This window comes from Sebastes umbrosus, chromosome 21, assembly GCF_015220745.1.
Source record: "Sebastes umbrosus isolate fSebUmb1 chromosome 21, fSebUmb1.pri, whole genome shotgun sequence".
Classification (NCBI taxonomy): domain Eukaryota; kingdom Metazoa; phylum Chordata; class Actinopteri; order Perciformes; family Sebastidae; genus Sebastes; species Sebastes umbrosus.
In genome coordinates, this window is record NC_051289.1 from 4,938,696 (window position 1) to 4,955,199 (window position 16,504).

Consider the following 16,504-nt stretch of genomic DNA (forward strand, 5'->3'; position numbering starts at 1 on the left):
GACCAAGCCGTAGAAATGCTCCGACTGTGAGTCACATAACATTGTCTACAGAGAAAACAACTCTCTCAACTGTCTTGTGTCTCGAGAAATCTCTGAAAAATCTGACAGTCGAGTGCAACGTACAATCAATGCAACAGGCCTTTTTGACAGCCGACATTTTGACTTGTCATAATAGAAGAAGTAAGTCGTGACAGTGATATTTACACCTGTGCTTTTCCTACTGTCAGTGTCCTGCATGAAAAAAAGCCTATCAAGAAGAAGTGATTTTATCTAGAAAGTGTCTAATCCAATCCAAAGAGAGTGGGAAGGTGGTTCGTTCACCTACTTTCACCTGTACGATTTTTCCTCCACCATAACAGCAACATCTTCTTCCAGAAACAGCGTCATTTCATCAATTGAGGTGCCAGAAAAGAAGGGAAATCACAGAATATTGTTTTTGTAATTTGGTTGAATGAGCCCTTTGAGCCCTCTTTTCACTGACTAAACACCCCGCATCTTACTGTTTCCATCTCCGGTTTAATCTTCCACCAAAATCCCAATTCCACAATCACCACACTGTTTAACTCATACTGGATATTTATCGCTGCAGTACTACACTGTTTCCTGTATTCATGAGTAAAGCTGTTCCCAGTCGCACTAAATGATCATTCTTATACATATTAATGTTTACCAGTGGGATGTTAAGCTAACATATTGCAGTAATTTGAGTCAGTGCGATCATATAATGAAAGTATGATTAGAGCATTATTCAATTTAATCAAATCATTAAAGATTCATCGCCTGAGCTACATTAGTATGTGTGTGTGTGTGTGTTAGAGGAGAATCTACTCACCTTTCAGGCATTTCACACACACACATACACATTACATTACATTGCATTGCACACACAGTTCAGTAATAATGAAAGGAAAATATACAACAAGTATTGGAGATAAAATCAGATCTGGTTCATTTTGATTTGACTCATTGCAGCATCATCTCCTCTGTAGGTGGATGTATGCTCAGAGGGTATAGAGGCTGTAAAGCAGTGAACAGAGAGAGGACGGATACGGTTTCCTGTCCCAACTGAGACCTCTGCTGGTGACAAGTGTTATTGATGTTGGTCACATAGTGAGAAGCAACATTTTAAGCTCTACTCTCTACACTGGAGGCCATTGTATATTTATTTGGACTCTATCTGAAGTTACCTGAGAGTTTTTTTTTTATGAGGTGGGGGAAAACCTTTTTGTTGTTTTAACTCATGGCTGGACTTTAATCACCTGATTCTTGCTATGTTTTGCTTGGCTGAAGTGAAGATGAAACCTACTGACTTTGGTGATCATGTGACTTTTCCTTTAGTGCCACATTTTATTTTATTTTTTAGCAAAATGTCTCAATGACTATTGGATAGATTGCCATGAATGGGTACAGATTTCCCCCTGACATTTCATCTATGACCCACTGCAGGTCACATTTTTTATTTGTCATTAACCATTTACCAAACTACAGGCTACTTTGTGTTTAGTACTAATTATCAAATGTAAGCATGCAAATCCAGTAAACTAAGAACCATAGACTGTATGTAAGCAGTGGACGTAGTCACCGAGATGTCACCCATTGGTTTGTGGACTGCAGTTTTGAAGCCTCGAGTTCATCATTTTGGACGTCGCCATCTTGGTTTTTTGCAACCAGAAGCGAAACGAGAGGGTGGAGCTAAGTAAAACCAAATGCTGAGTAAGATATTTCAGGTGACCAAAATGTTACAATTATCTTTCATGAACTGAAAACACACTGTGAGAAAGTGTTAAAGTTGTAAGACGAAAACGTGGACAAGTCCCAGACCGGACAACGCCGTGGTAGCGACCTGTCAATCACAAGGTAGCCCCGCCCTAAAGCATCCCCTGCTTTATGGTCTATTTGACTCCAAATGGGACCATAATTTACTAAATGAACATCATGCTGTGTTGATGAAGACTTGAGACTAGCGATTGAGACCATAAACTCATGTTTACAATGTTTACTGAGGCTACTTTGAGCGATTGCTCAACATTTTGGGAAATATGTTTATTCCGGGTTAGTTAGATGTGAAGATTGATACCACTCTCGTGTTTGTACGCTAAATATGAAACTACCGCTAGAAGCTGCTTAGCTTAGCTTAGCTTAGCTTAGCACAAAGACTGGAAGCAGGGGGAAACAGCTAGCCTGGCTCTGTCCCAAGGTAACAAAAGCCACCTACCAGCACCTCTAAAGCTCCCTAATTAATTATCTATCTCATTTGTTTAATCCATACAATTGCCAACGTTTAAAGATGTTTGTTGCTTTACAGAGGGTTAGCATATGTACCGGGCTATTTCTTGACCAGGACCAGAAATAGTACAGCGGCAGCTGAGAAGATCGATAGGCTACAACACACTTAATAGTCCGACCTGTAGCTAATAGTTCTCTCCCATAGTGCACTGAATTCATTCTCGAAAATAAGGAACAAAGCAGTTCAATACGGTACACCTTTTTTAATTTCCAATTACGGGATGATTTCTTATTTTACGGGACGGTTGGCAACCCTAGACTGAGGAGAGAGCCAAAAGCAGAAATCAACAGTTACCAAACATCAATCCTCTCTGATCTACATTGTATTGTACTGGAATTCAAGCAATGTACATTTCACCTTTGACGCAGTAGGCCTATTAGTCATTTTGTGTTGACCAGAAATGGTCATAAAAAACTGTCGATGAGGAAGTGAAAAAGGGATTAGAGAATATATGAACCTTCATCGAACATAATGTTTTCACACCACTGAGGTGTCAGGGACATTATTAGACATTATTTACATAAATAATGTGAAAGAAATCCCCCATAGCGAAGAGCTACAGATGTTTAAATCTAAAAACCAGCAGCAGATTCCAGCTAAAAACATTTCGCTGATTGTGCAAGAGCATATGTTTCACAAACATTGAGAAAGCAAAAAGGGTTTTTCTGAACCAAGAAGATGTTGAGTCACTGTGACATCAATCCGCCATACACAGAGTGACACCACTATTATTTTGAAATTCTGGATATATTAAAGTGGATTTTTTTACAGTAGCTATTGCATCAACAGGCCATAATATCTACATCAAAACCAATGACTCACTCAGCAAAGACTTGACATGCTGCGTGCTCATATTTCTGGCTTTTAAAACTTGTACAGCTCAAATAGTTTAAATACAAAAGAACTGATGGTAATTTCAGAAGGATCAAAAACAAAGATTGTTTGTTTTAAGGACTCAGTCACGTTTGTTGACTGGCAAGGTTTGTTACCACCATATTTCACATTTTTGAGGCAAATATTGTACTTTTTACTGCATTTATGTACCAGCTTTAGTTACTTCAGATTATGGATACAAAATATAATCAACTAATAATTTAGCATGTATTAATCCAGATACAAAACATGTTTTTCTGAAATGGGCCATTCTGCTTCTTAAGTATATTTTGAGGCTTACACTTCTGTACTTTCACTTCTACTTTTGAACGTGGGACTTTTACTTGTAACAGGGTATTTTTACATATATTACTACAATTACATAAGTAAAATATCTCAATACCTCTTCCACCAATGGAAATCTTCTACTTTAAATGCTGATCAGTTATATTGTAATTCTTATTCACACCCAATAAAATAAATTGGCATTTCTTATGTTTATAGTGTATAAATACATTATATTCTACACACATCTTTTATGTTGGAAACCTGCTCGAGTGTTACAAAAAAAACAATTACTATAATTATTTTGTCTCTACCTCATGTTATTTTAATGAATTTGAGCTATAAATGGTCTCAAGGGTCCTTGTTTTCTCTGGCTGATGAAGAGACTGCACTGTAAAAACTCTAACTCGTATTTGTTGGCATGACAAAGCGTTTCAAGTTGTTAAGACTTTGAAATATACGTTATTAACATTTGAGTCAAACATATAAGTCAGTCCAGCAAATCAGACATTAAGTTGGCGTCAAAACCATTAAATGAGTTCATAATACTTCTATCTTTCAGTTGTGAACACAGACTGTAGGTTGTGAGTCAACACAAGGGGCGAAAGTTCAGATAACTCTCGTGTCTTTGTTGTGAATGGAGGGAAAGACAACTTTCAGAGTTGAAGTTTGAAGTACTCCGCCCCCCAGTCTGTCTGTCTACACCGGAGCTCCAGGCTGACTCCACACAGGTAAGATTAACTTATTTTTCGTTTGATATAGTTGAAATTGTGTCATATTTGTATTCAGAGTTATATGGTGTGATACATTAACAGATACGGTAGATATTACCATGACAACAGTTAACGTAAACACTAGTAACGTTAGCTTAGTTAAGGACAGCTAGCGACTGGCTGATGCTAGCGAGGCTTGTATGGACCAGAAGCTTTCAAACAGGGAGGACGTTGTTTCTGACTGGTTAGTCTGAATGGTATTAATGTGTTGTAACGTCACGGTAACGTGTTGTTACAGTATTACAGCTACAGGGGTAGTTAGCTGCGTCCACATGTCAACGGCTAAACTGCGCTAACCGTTAAGCTGTTAATGCTAACGGGACATTGTGGTGACTCTAGACGGTGTTGGTGAGTAACTGGTTGTAACGGTAGTGTTGCTGTTTCAACTAAAGTATACGTTAGTTAACTGAATGCTTCGTGTCTTAACTAGAAAGCCACTAGGAGAGTTTAGACCTCCTCAAGGACAAATGCCCGTCGCCCGTAGCGGCCACAGTCAAGTCCGTCCGTCCGTCTTCCGTCCCCCTCCGGTTAACACTATTAGCTCTCTCAGCACTATTGCCTCAGATGCACTGACACAACGGGCCGATGGTCGATCGACGGACAGTTTGGGGCCGTCGGTGAGCGTCCGTCGGCCTTGTTTTTACGGTGTGCCCCACAATTAGCTCTGTTAGCTCTATTAGCTCTGTTAGCACCGTTAGCCCGGCTAGCCACCGCCATTTCGGCTCTGCACCTCCATGTTTGCTTGTGAGGTCTGAGTGGAGGAGTGGAGGAGTGGAGAGCCATGTGCAGACTCTTTGCATAAGCTATTCTAAAAATGATAACTTCATAACTCCAAATGAATGGGACAGAATATTGTATTAAATTTGTCAAAATACTGTTAATTCCAGAGAGCAGTCTACTGTTTACAATTACATTAAATTGATATGTTTAAAACTTATTAAGAACCTGTTTGAGCGAAATTAACCACATCATTAATTATTCTACCACTGCCTGCTTTGCTAATTTCCAGCAAATTGTCACCTTTGTCTTTCAGATTGAAATGAATGCAGTCACAGAAACTTTTCTGGATTTTGCTGCTTTGGTCCATTGGTGGAATTATGGACAATGAGGTTTGAGTCAAAACACACTTTTTTCAATAAGACTGAGCAAAAAATGTGCTTCTCATGCTGTCCACAAAACACCAGCAGATGATGGCATGCCAATTTGATAACCAAAGTCTTTTCAAGCCAGTGTTACATGTGGAGAAAGTAACTGACATCAAAACACCTTCTTTGGATGATGTCCTTTTGCATTTTAGGTCTTTCAAGCTTGTGGAGAACATCTATGCAGACACTGAGATTTTCGATCCTGAGGCTCTCAACAACCATCATCCATTGACTGCATACACAGTGGGAGGGAAGATACTGGTGACCCCAAAAGTGTGCCTGCTGCATTGAAGGGACGCAGAATGGTGAGTATACTGATTGCTCTTCATAGATTGAGTCTGTTGCTTCTGCTCTCGTCAATAGGCACCCCTGTCTTCAAGAACCGGGCAGTGTAATGGGGTATGATGGATGGAAAATGAGCATAAAATACAAACTTGGTAATTACAGGTCCAAGCTACGTAACGCAGGCTGCATTGAGGTCAGCATTAACCGGAGAAGAAGCGGTGAAGATGATGGTGCAGGTCCTTCTTTGAAGAGAGCAAAGCGAGGGGAGATTAACTATGTTCCTGACCACCCAGATACCCATACTGATGACTCGCTGGAGGAGGAAAGACTAGCTCTGGTTGAGGAGTTAAAGAAGAGGAATAAGAATGTTGCACTCATAAAGCAACAGATGGAGGTGACATTCTCCCTGAGGCGCAAGGAGATTGTGGAGCTAGTGCCTATGGTGTCAGAGGTTCAGGAGCGGTGGCCTGCTCTGTTTTACGAGGCAGAGGTAAGCAGCTGAGCAAATAATATATTATGTTGTGTTTCAGATTTAGTCTTTGCAAAATAAGAATCTGAAGTTGTTTACTTCCGTTAACCCTCATCCTACCAACTGGGGTACTGGCAGACCCCAAAGGTATACTTTTTGTCATATCTCACATGCTTTGTTCTATCATTTAAATTGTTCATCACTTTGTCAATCAATTTGTTCCTTATGACTTCATATCATTGTTTTCTGTTTTAATTAGTGATTTTTAAAAATACCAATGTATTGGGGTCCTGGAGGTCCCACCAAAAGCACCCAATTGCAGCCTATGCAGTTAAAATAGGTAAAATATAATAGATAAATCAAATGTTTGCCATGGGTCCTAATTTATTATTAGTGTAATTAATGTCATCCTTCAGATGACATTAATTACACACAATAATGTTTTGAGATGGCATAAGTTAACATGCTGCTATGATGGTTGTTTCTTACAGTAGATTATTCTTGTGGTCCCCAGGATGAGGGTTAATAAAATACATATTTTAACATGAGGATGATGTTGAAATTGTATTGACTTTGTATTTGACATTTACGTTTGCTGTTCTGTTCTTCAACAGATCAGGGAAGAGTTTCTTCGGATCACCAACAAGGACCTAATAGACAACTTCGGAGCAGCCATTAATCAGCACACTCCTAAGCTCCTTAAACTCTATCGGGCTAGGCGGACAGCTTTCCCGCCTGAGATGGATCAACTCCTTAACAGACTGGATGAAGAGGTGAATTTTTAGACTTAATAATCTCATTATTCTTGACATTATGGAAATAAATGTATAAAAAGGATTTTTTTTTTTTTTTATAAAGCTGCACTAATCAATATTTTTAAATAAACAATGGGTCAAATTTAAGGTGTTGCTCATAGTGACAAACCATCAGAATAACCCCACTGTACACTACCTAAGGGACAGACAAAGATAGCGACAAGGTGGTGAAGAAAGTGGAACACCTAACAGCTAAAAAGCCAGCTATTTGTATCAGTTAAAAGGAGTAAATCTTAGACTTTCATTCAACAGGTATTTGCTGGATGTGGAAGAGGACAGCTGTTTGCCACATAATCAACCTTATAAGGCCATAATATATCAAGTGTGTGATTGTTTCAGTCTGTTGAGTCCTGCACCTAAGTGGGCAAAATAAATAAAAAAATAAATGCAGCTTTAACACAAACTGTGAAGCATGTTTCCATGTTTGTTCTTAGCTTTCTTCATGTTAGTTACATCTTGGTGTAATTTTTCTTCCAACCCTTTATGTTTCAGACATCTGACATCACAGTACATCGACACACTGCAGCCTTGAAGGGCCTCCCCTTGTATCTCCGTGACAGTCATGAGAAGCTGTTCAGGAACTGTCTGGTGAGTGGTTATTAGTAGAAAAAGTAAATATTTATTATTATTCTGTTATTAAAAATAGACTCTCTTTGACTTCAACCTTTGCCTCTCTGCCATTTTGTCCCATTCTAGTCTATCCATCCCAGTGTTCTCCTTGTTTTCTTTATCTGTCCCAATGCCCACAGCGTCTTCAAGAGTTGTACTTTGCTGGCTATTACTTGATGTAATTTCTTTCATGTATATGGGGGTTAATTTTTTGGTTGCGGGGTATGAGATGGAAATATTTAACCCTAAGATGATTCCTTAGGTTGTCTAGTTTTATATGAGACAGTATCTTCACTCATTTTCTGTCTGTCACAAGGCCACTGACCCAGAAGAGGAGCAGACGAAGGGCCTCATCGTGGGTATCCTCACTGTGTTGGAGGATGATGACAGTTCAGCTCCTGCAACAGTCATTAATGTTGCTGTTGTTGTAGAAGAAGACATCGTCCTCCAGGATCTCCCTGACCTGCCAACGGCTTTTGCTTACCTCTTTGGGCTGATCTACGCTTTAAACCTCCAGTACCCAAAAGAACTGAGGTACACATTCGAAACCATTCAGAAAGTTTTCATGGAACTTGGAACTGATCTCTCTGCAAGGGTCCGATCCTTCAAAAACAAACTCCTTCAGTGAATCCACCGAGTTAGCTGATAATGTTGGGTCTGGGACAGTTTTGAATTGCAGAGGTTCCTGTTGCCCCTTGTAGAATGATGTAAATCTCCGTTGCCTGAGATGGATCCCCCTCTACCTCTTCTGCTTTTAAGTTAACTCTCTCCACCTCTCCTCTCCCTTTTCCTGTTTCTCCATTTCTCTTGCCATCTTCTTTCCTCTCTCAATCGGTCACCTTAACTTGTCTAACTTTCTTACTTAATTTGCATATTCTCCCGTTCTCACTCAAATTCTGACCTCTAAAACTCTCCCCTTCTGTCCAGCCAACACGATAACTGTCTCTCTGCAACTCGCAAACTCTTATCTACCTCTAACTCCTCTTCTATGTCTCCCTACCTGCCCATCTCTTGCGCTCCAGCGTGCCTGAATGCTTTTATCCTATACATTTATCCTGCACCTTACTGGATATTGTTAACCACGTTACTTATGTTAAGATTGAATAGTGTGTAAATTGATGACACACACAATTGGGCTACCTTGGTATTTTATTGTTAAACAGTTTTATTAGATTGACAGTTCTGGATCACAATTGTTCTGTTTGGAGTTCCATTTCAACCCATGAGCTACTTCTTGTGGTAACTCTGAATCTTCTTATGTTTTGTATTTTATCATGGTTTATTACACGGCGTTGTTGAATACTCGATTCTGATTGGTCAATCACGGCATTCTGCGGTCTGTTATTTCTTTATAGCAGACCGTTGCTATGGGCGCAGCTCTTATGTTAGACTCTGACAGTCCGTTTTGTGTCAAATTATTGATTTCTTCAGTAAGTAACTGTGTAATAAGCGGGATAATGTACAGCTAGTGGGTCATTGTTGTGAAAGAATCCCCTTCAGTGTGATGCCGCTCAACGTTCCTTTCACAACAATGACCGGCTCGCTGTACATTATCCCTTATGTAGACGAGTGTACTGTTTTTAGTAGTCTCACTGTCGAAGTGCTGACTTTTCCCTTTTAACTTTATCTTGCTAAGCTCACAACTGCTACCTCATTGTATTATGGTGTTCAATATGTGATTCATACTAGTATATAATGTTAAAACACAACTTAAGTGCTTCATGTTATTTAAGTGCTAAGACTGGAACAGTTGTGGGTCTCAGCAGTTACTTGGCCTTGTTCTAAAGGATTGGATAGGCTGTGTTTTAATGATTAAAAAAAGAAGTTTTGAAGGTAGATGTTGCATCTGTAATTATTTATAATTTGATGGGTAGTTATTGGTCCTAATTTATATATTTGACTTACCTTAACTGTTGCAGTGCACAATTTGAAGTTACTCTAACCTATTCCACTAAATTAACTCAACTGAAATTAAGTGGGTACTATGTACAGGTTTAAGTTACTGCAACTTGAGTTGAGTTAACAGAAGTAAGGATTCAAAGTTGTTACAATATGAAATTATAAGTTACTGCAACTTGAGTTGAGTTAACAGAAGTAAGGATTCAAAGTTGTTACAATATGAAATTATAAGTTACTGCAACTTGAGTTGAGTTGACGGAAATAAGGATTCAAAGTTGTTACAATATGAAATTATAAGTTACTGTAACTTGAGTTAACAGAAATGAGAATTGAAAGTTGAGCAAACTCAAAAGCAAAACTTAAAATGTTATGTTTAATTGCCCAACTTAAAATTCTGCTGAAGTTTGTTACCTTAAAATTTTGAGTTCTGCTAGCTTTTTTTTTTTTACAGTGTGTATCTACCAGGCAGCGGAGAAGAGGAAGTGTTGGTTGTCTGTTGGACACTTTCACACTTGTTTAGTCATTAGATGACTTTTTGGAGGAAGTGAATGAAACCACAGGTCCCTGTATGGCACATAAAAAAAGAAGTAAAACAGGGAGGATAGCTTACTAATTAAAGGAAATGAACATTAACATGTTAGACGTGTTAGAGGTCTTTAAAATGTCTCTCAGAAATGTATTAACGTGTGTTTACATCCATAATATATTATCCAAATCTACATGATGGTGAATTCAACATCCTGAAAAAAAGATATAAATCTTGCTCAAAACAAATATATTCCCGAATTTCTTATTTTCAATAAAAGCTGAGAGGCATGAATATACAGTTAATTTTAAATTTATGTTGCCGCTGTTAACAAAAAAAAAAAACTGTCGGCCCTGCCTTCTACTCTCACTTCCTCACTTGAGCCGCACAAAAGATGTCAGACGACTGTCAGAGGAGAAGTTGCTCATGTACACCCTCTATTTCATGGTAAGACAAATCATTTCCCCTCTTCTGATCCGAGAGGAACATTTTGTTTGAACAAAGGAAGATAATTAAATTACAAGATCCTGCGGATGCGACATCAGTGATTAATCAGCTCTTCTTTGGGTGACACAGTGAGTATCAGAAACCATTATTGAGTCTTGATCATTATGATAAAATGAGCTCAGATGTTCAGATGACATACTGCACCTATACGTGATGATCATTTATGATAGTGTTCTAATTTAGAGTATTTTTTCTTTGTTACTGTCCTTGATGGTCTTTATTTGTTTGTTTTATTGGATTTTCAGGATCACCTTCTGCAGTTTTATGTTGCAATTCCTTCTTGTAACGAAGATTTAAAAAATGGCTCTTGGAGTGAAGGAAGACAAAACAATGTCAAGAGGAGGATCCGAATGTTTGAAACTCATTTTTCTTTTGCTGATTATCAGCGGTTTTGTTGTCCCAGTCACAGGATTTTATCTGAAGTCTTGCTATATCAGTTACGACAACACCTTATGTCCCAAGAGAAACCTTTCAGCAGTTCCTCCAGATATTCCCTCGAAGACGAAATTCTTAGACTTGACTGAGAACAAAATAAAAAAATACAAGTATCAGATTTCAAAATTTTACCAGTTTTGACGCAGCTAGACCTGAAACGCAACTACATTTCGGACATATACACAGGCGGCTTTGCCAATCTGATTGCCCTCAAGACATTAAATCTAAATAATAATAGACTTGTTAAACTTGTTGATGATGTTTTTGAGGGTTTGAGCAACCTCACGCAGCTCATGATTAATAATAATCGCATCAAAGTGGTGGCACCCACCGCTTTCAAGTCCTTGAAAAGCTTGACGTTTTTAGACATCTCCGGCAACAAACTGCACCACATCACAAATGTTCATTTAATAATACAGCATCTGCCGAATCTACTCAAGCTGTCGGTCGCAAAGAACGCTATAACTACTTTTCAGTCGCATGAACTGACCAACAGCTCGCTGAAACTCACCGCCCTTGATTTGTCTCAAAATCCCATTGCAGTCTTTAGGATCACTGCAGATGTTTTCCCAAATCTCACCTGGTTAATCATCGGCGTCCCTCCGGCAAAGCAACCGATGAAATGGGACATTCGTAACAAAACTTTTGTTAGTCGAGTGTCTACTCTTGATATTAGTGGGATGAAAATGGCTTCCGATGGCATGAAAGCATTAGGAGAGAACTTCAACTCCTCACTGACTTCTCTGAGGATGAATGGAATGAAACATACACGCCTTACAGCACTAATCAACATGTCCTGCACCATCCCAACAATGTCCTCACTCCAACTAAGACGTAACAATATACCTTATATCAATTCCAATTTTTTTCCAGTTGTGCGTTAACATAACAGAGTTAGATTTAGCAGATAATACAATTCAAAATATCAGCGACGGGGCCTTCAGAGCTCTTCAAGGTTTAAGGATCTTGAGTCTGACGAAAAACAAACTTCCGTCCGTTCCAGCCGCCATGAGGAATCTACCAACTCTTAAAGAGCTGGATCTCAGCAAGAATGATATCAAAACACTCGGATGTGACGATTTTGCCAATCTGACAGGGCTCAGACATCTCAGCCTTCATGAGAATTCACTCTCAGCTCTACAAGAGTGTGTTTTCAAGGATTTAATAGGACTGCAAGTTTTAAAGCTACAGAGCAACGGCATCTCCAATTTGGGTGGTGCTTTTAAAAAATACTTGCCAAATCTTAAACAACTGCGTTTGAGTGGAAATAAACTCACCGCAATAAAGACTGGGGAATTTACAGGTTTGCAGTCTCTCCAGAACTTGACATTAAATCTGAATCAAATAAATAGTCTTGAAAATGGGTCTTTTAAGGGGTTGACGAATCTTACCGAAATGCAGGTGCAAGAGAATAAAATCCGAGAAAAAGAAATAAACAAAGGTGCTTTCAATCATCTGTTCAATTTAAAACATTTGGATTTGAGGGAAAATAGCATTAAATACACCGAGAGTACAGCTTTGTCTCATCCGCCATTTTCTAAGCTGTCCCGTCTAGAGAAATTGGTTATTTTAGGAAATAGCCGCAGGAAGAAGTCCATGCTGCCCAGCAACTTCCTTCAAGGTTTGACTAATCTTTTGACATTCAATGCCAGGAATACTCAACTTCTATCTTTGCACAAAGACATGTTTACTTACACGCCTCGACTGCAATCACTTGACATTAGCACAAATGACTTCCGGGATCTCTCTCCGGATTTGTTTCACCCAATTCAAAACCTTACAAGCCTCTACATATCTGCAATACGTCTTCCGTCTCTAGATTTCCTTATAGATGCCAACCTTACCAAGCTGGAGTTCCTGCAGGCAAGAAAGAATCAATATTCAGTTTTCAGGGAGGAAGTAATTGCGTCCCTTCCGGCTCTCGTTTACCTCGATATTGAATTCAATAGTTTCACCTGTGACTGCGATAACGCCTGGTTCCGCCATTGGGTAGTAAAAAACAAGCAAACACAAGTTGTTGACGCCTACAACTTTTTGTGCAACTATCCTCCAGACCTTAAAGATATGAGACTGTTGGACCTAGATGTCCGGTCCTGCACAGTGGACATTGAGTTCTTCTACTTTGTCTCCACCACATGTGTGATCCTCCTGTTTATGGCAGTGTCCTTTACCTACCATTTCCTGAGGTGGCAGCTGGTCTACGCCTACTACCTCTTTCTGGCTTTGCTCTTTGACACAAAGCATAAAAACAAGCAAGCTCCCAATCAGTATGACGCCTTTGTCTCCTACAACACCCATGATGAGCCATGGGTCATCGAAGAGCTGTTGCCAAAACTGGAAGAAGAGCAGGGCTGGAAGTTGTGTCTGCACCATCGAGACTTCGAGCCAGGTGAGACTGCCCTTTGCACCTGGCATTAAAGCTTGGCTTTTGGGATGGCAATGTCTGTCGTCAGCTGGTTGGTTGGTCCAGAATCAACGGCAGTGTTCAAGTTCAGGTTCAGTTTCAGGTGGCTGGAGAGCGAGGGCACGAAGCAACACTAATAATCTGACTGACTGGGGTAAAGGGGCTGGTATATGTACTGACAGGGTGATTGGGAAATGAGACACAAGTGATCAGGTGGATGTGGGAGTCAGGTGACAAGGATGAGGAAAGTCCAAGAGCATCTGGTGACCCGGTGGAGAGCTGTGATACTGATATAATACCCCTAAATTTAAAATATCTGCAGTGCAGATTATGGTTGTTTTTAGTCCACTGGCAGTAAAAAAAAAGAAAGTTATATTTTCCTCCTTTAGGTTCCATACACAATTTTCAAGCAAAGCCTTCTGATTTCAGTGTGTACACCTGGCAAAACCGTAATCTGGCAATCTATTGTGCTTTAACAGCTGTTTTGTACTTTCATCTATACTCCAGAGGGTGTCACCATAGTACTTTTACTGCACCATCAGAGGAACTAATGGAGATAATAGTGACCCTTTTCCTTCACTTTTTTCCTCTTCTCTTCCTCAGGTAAACCCATCATAGACAACATCACAGATGCCATCTATGGAAGCAGGAAGACCATCTGTGTGATCAGTCACAGATACCTTGAGAGTGAGTGGTGCTCCAGAGAGATCCAGGTGGCCAGGTAACGTGTCAGCTGACTTTAAACTTCTCTGAGCCGAGACCCATGGCAGTGTAAACCTCATTAACTCCGTTTGTGTGATTAATTCGTCACTGGCTATGCTTAATGTATATTAGTGGGGTCTTTAGTTATGCTATTTAGATGAATTGTTGCACATGTTTAATCTCAGTTTATATTCAAATGTAGCACAAATTCAACCGAATTTCTAGTAAATCTGCAAAAGAAAATACAAACTGTGACAGAAATGTCTGGAGACTGGGATCACACCAGCTGACACTAAATCGGGACATGGCCACTTCCTGCCCCCCTTACTTCCAGTACTCTTGCTCAGACCACACCCATCTTCAAACTCAACCTTCATTTTGCTCTCAACAACACATCTGTAAAGGTTTGCGACTGCATCTTGCTTAGTTGTGACAATTCGCAGGGATAAAATGCATCAACAGAGAAGAAAATATAAATATAAACACCTAGCAAAGTACTGAAAACCACCTCTGTGGTAGTCACCGCTACAGTCGGTGCCTCCAGGACCACATTTTGTCATGATGACTCACCCACACAGACTCATAACAATACCAGCCAAATGCTGTCGTGCTGGTTATTAATAAATGTTTCCATTCACAACTGTTAGGTGAATATTAGGATGTTGGTTCATCCAGATTAACAGTTGTTGGCGGTAATTTTCCAGTTGCGTGTCATTAAACCGTTGCAGAGGAAGAGAGCGCAACCAGATGTTGTAATTAAAAGAAATATGACATTTCTGATGCCATTTTTAGTCTCTTCAGCAAAAGCTTCAAGTACATCTTGATTTCGCTCAGTCTGTTTCCATTGCACTTTGTCGCTTTTTCTTCCTATTGATAGGCCTCAGACAGATGTTAAAACTTTCTGAAATATTTCAGTTTTTTTTCAAATCTCTGGTGTTTCCGCACAAGGGTTTCTAAGTTTTTGCAGATACTGAACCAAAGTTATGTTATCTTGCGAAGTGTAACTTGTTAAACTACCCATTTATGTTTCTGTAAACTTAAAATTATCTCGAGAACCATGTTGTTACTGTCATCATGAACACTTCCATAATGCTAATACAAGTCTGAAACTTTTGAGAACTAAAGGAAGAAGCAAAAATGATTTGTGATAACTTTTAAAAAAGAATGTTTATTGAATGTTTTGTTCTCATTTGTTGACATTTTAGAGACAAAACATTTAGTTGATATATACAAAGAAATAGGTCCTCTTCCTCATCCCTCGGTCTTCTTCTTCTGCGTAGCTTCCGTCTGTTCGATGAGCAGAAGGACGTGCTGATCCTGGTGTTCCTGGAGGAGATTCCCGCCACTCAGCTGTCTCCTTACTACCGCATGAGGAAGCTGCTGAAGAGACGGACCTACCTGAGCTGGCCTCGAGCCGGGGAGCACCCCGAGCTGTTCTGGGAGAAACTCCGCCAGGCTCTGAAGACCAAAGAAACTCTAGGCGATGACAGGTTCCTCCTCACTGTTTAGGACAGACCGTGATGGAACGGAAATACCTCATTCCTCTCTGTGTACAAGATGTATGAGGTTTACAGCCAGTTGGAGTCTTCTTCGAATTTGTTGGTTTGTTTTACCACAAAATTGCCATAAAGTCTGATGGAGGTTGTTGGCATTACATTTTAATACCAACTAGATCCACTACTCTTACTCATCTAACTGAAATGGAAAATGAGGAGTCACAACTTGAACAGTTTCCAACCAAACTGGAAGACCAAGTTATGACTAAGTACAAGTGAATTTGTTTTTCCCTAATGAGCCTCTCTAATGGTACAATGAACTGATAATGACAGATTATATTGTAGATATTATGTAGAATAGAATAAGATACTGTGGTCTGACAAAAAAAAGAAAAGACTAAATGGTGTAAATAAATAAAAGGATTGACAACAGATTGGACCAGTCTAAAAGACTTTAGACAAATAAAACATCTGTATCTGGGTTCCTAATGGCTCGTTGAGTTTCAGTTTGACATGTGTGCAGACGGTTTCCAGTGCAACAGGGTAGAAAACACATTTCCACAATGTCATAATAACTTGTACTTTATACAGTATATGGATATTTTCAGTATTTAGAATTGAAGCAACTGGCTGAAAACCAGTAAATGACGTTGCTTGGAAACCCGTCTAAAGGACTGTGTAAAAATGTATAATCTGAAATGCTTAATGTTGATTATGGACAAAGAAATCATACAGTTTATTATTGTGTTAACATTTGATTCTTTTTTTTATTTTATCTTAAAAGCAGGGTGCACAACTGCGTTCATTTTAAGCTTTTTCTTATATTACCGTATAAATGTTATATTTGTATACAATTTCATAACATTATTCATTATTAGCCCGACAATTGTCTTCTCTTTTGGGTAAAAACATTGTGACAAATGCCTAATATCAAATACAAACGCACATTTTTCAACTCTAACCTCTTGTCTTAGTAATATTACTGCTGTTATAT

The 16,504-nt window shown here is 39.3% G+C and overlaps 2 protein-coding genes across 7 annotated transcripts; both read left to right on the plus strand.

Moving 5' to 3' along the window:
- Positions 1-3,859: 3,859 nt before the first annotated feature.
- Positions 3,860-8,313, plus strand: LOC119480896. 6 transcript variants are annotated; one of them, XM_037757523.1, is made up of 7 exons: positions 3,860-4,176; positions 5,228-5,327; positions 5,516-5,668; positions 5,942-6,138; positions 6,732-6,890; positions 7,425-7,520; positions 7,858-8,312. In XM_037757523.1, the coding sequence occupies exons 4-7, from the start codon at positions 6,037-6,039 to the stop codon at positions 8,167-8,169; spliced, it is 669 nt and encodes a 222-aa protein (XP_037613451.1). In that variant the 5' UTR covers positions 3,860-4,176; positions 5,228-5,327; positions 5,516-5,668; positions 5,942-6,036; the 3' UTR covers positions 8,170-8,312. The 6 variants fall into 6 exon arrangements, with proteins under 6 accessions (XP_037613451.1, XP_037613452.1, XP_037613446.1 ...); XM_037757518.1 differs by having other exon boundaries at positions 3,866-4,176; positions 5,811-6,138; positions 7,858-8,311; XM_037757519.1 differs by having other exon boundaries at positions 3,866-4,176; positions 5,252-5,327; positions 5,811-6,138; positions 7,858-8,311.
- A 2,058-nt stretch (positions 8,314-10,371) lies between these two features.
- Positions 10,372-15,995, plus strand: LOC119480893 (toll-like receptor 13). Its single transcript, XM_037757516.1, is given in 6 exon segments — positions 10,372-10,541; positions 10,719-11,005; positions 11,008-11,771; positions 11,773-13,297; positions 13,916-14,033; positions 15,295-15,995. Coding segments are annotated over 5 exon segments (2,868 nt in total). The 5' UTR covers positions 10,372-10,541; positions 10,719-10,773; the 3' UTR covers positions 15,524-15,995.
- Positions 15,996-16,504: the final 509 nt, after the last annotated feature.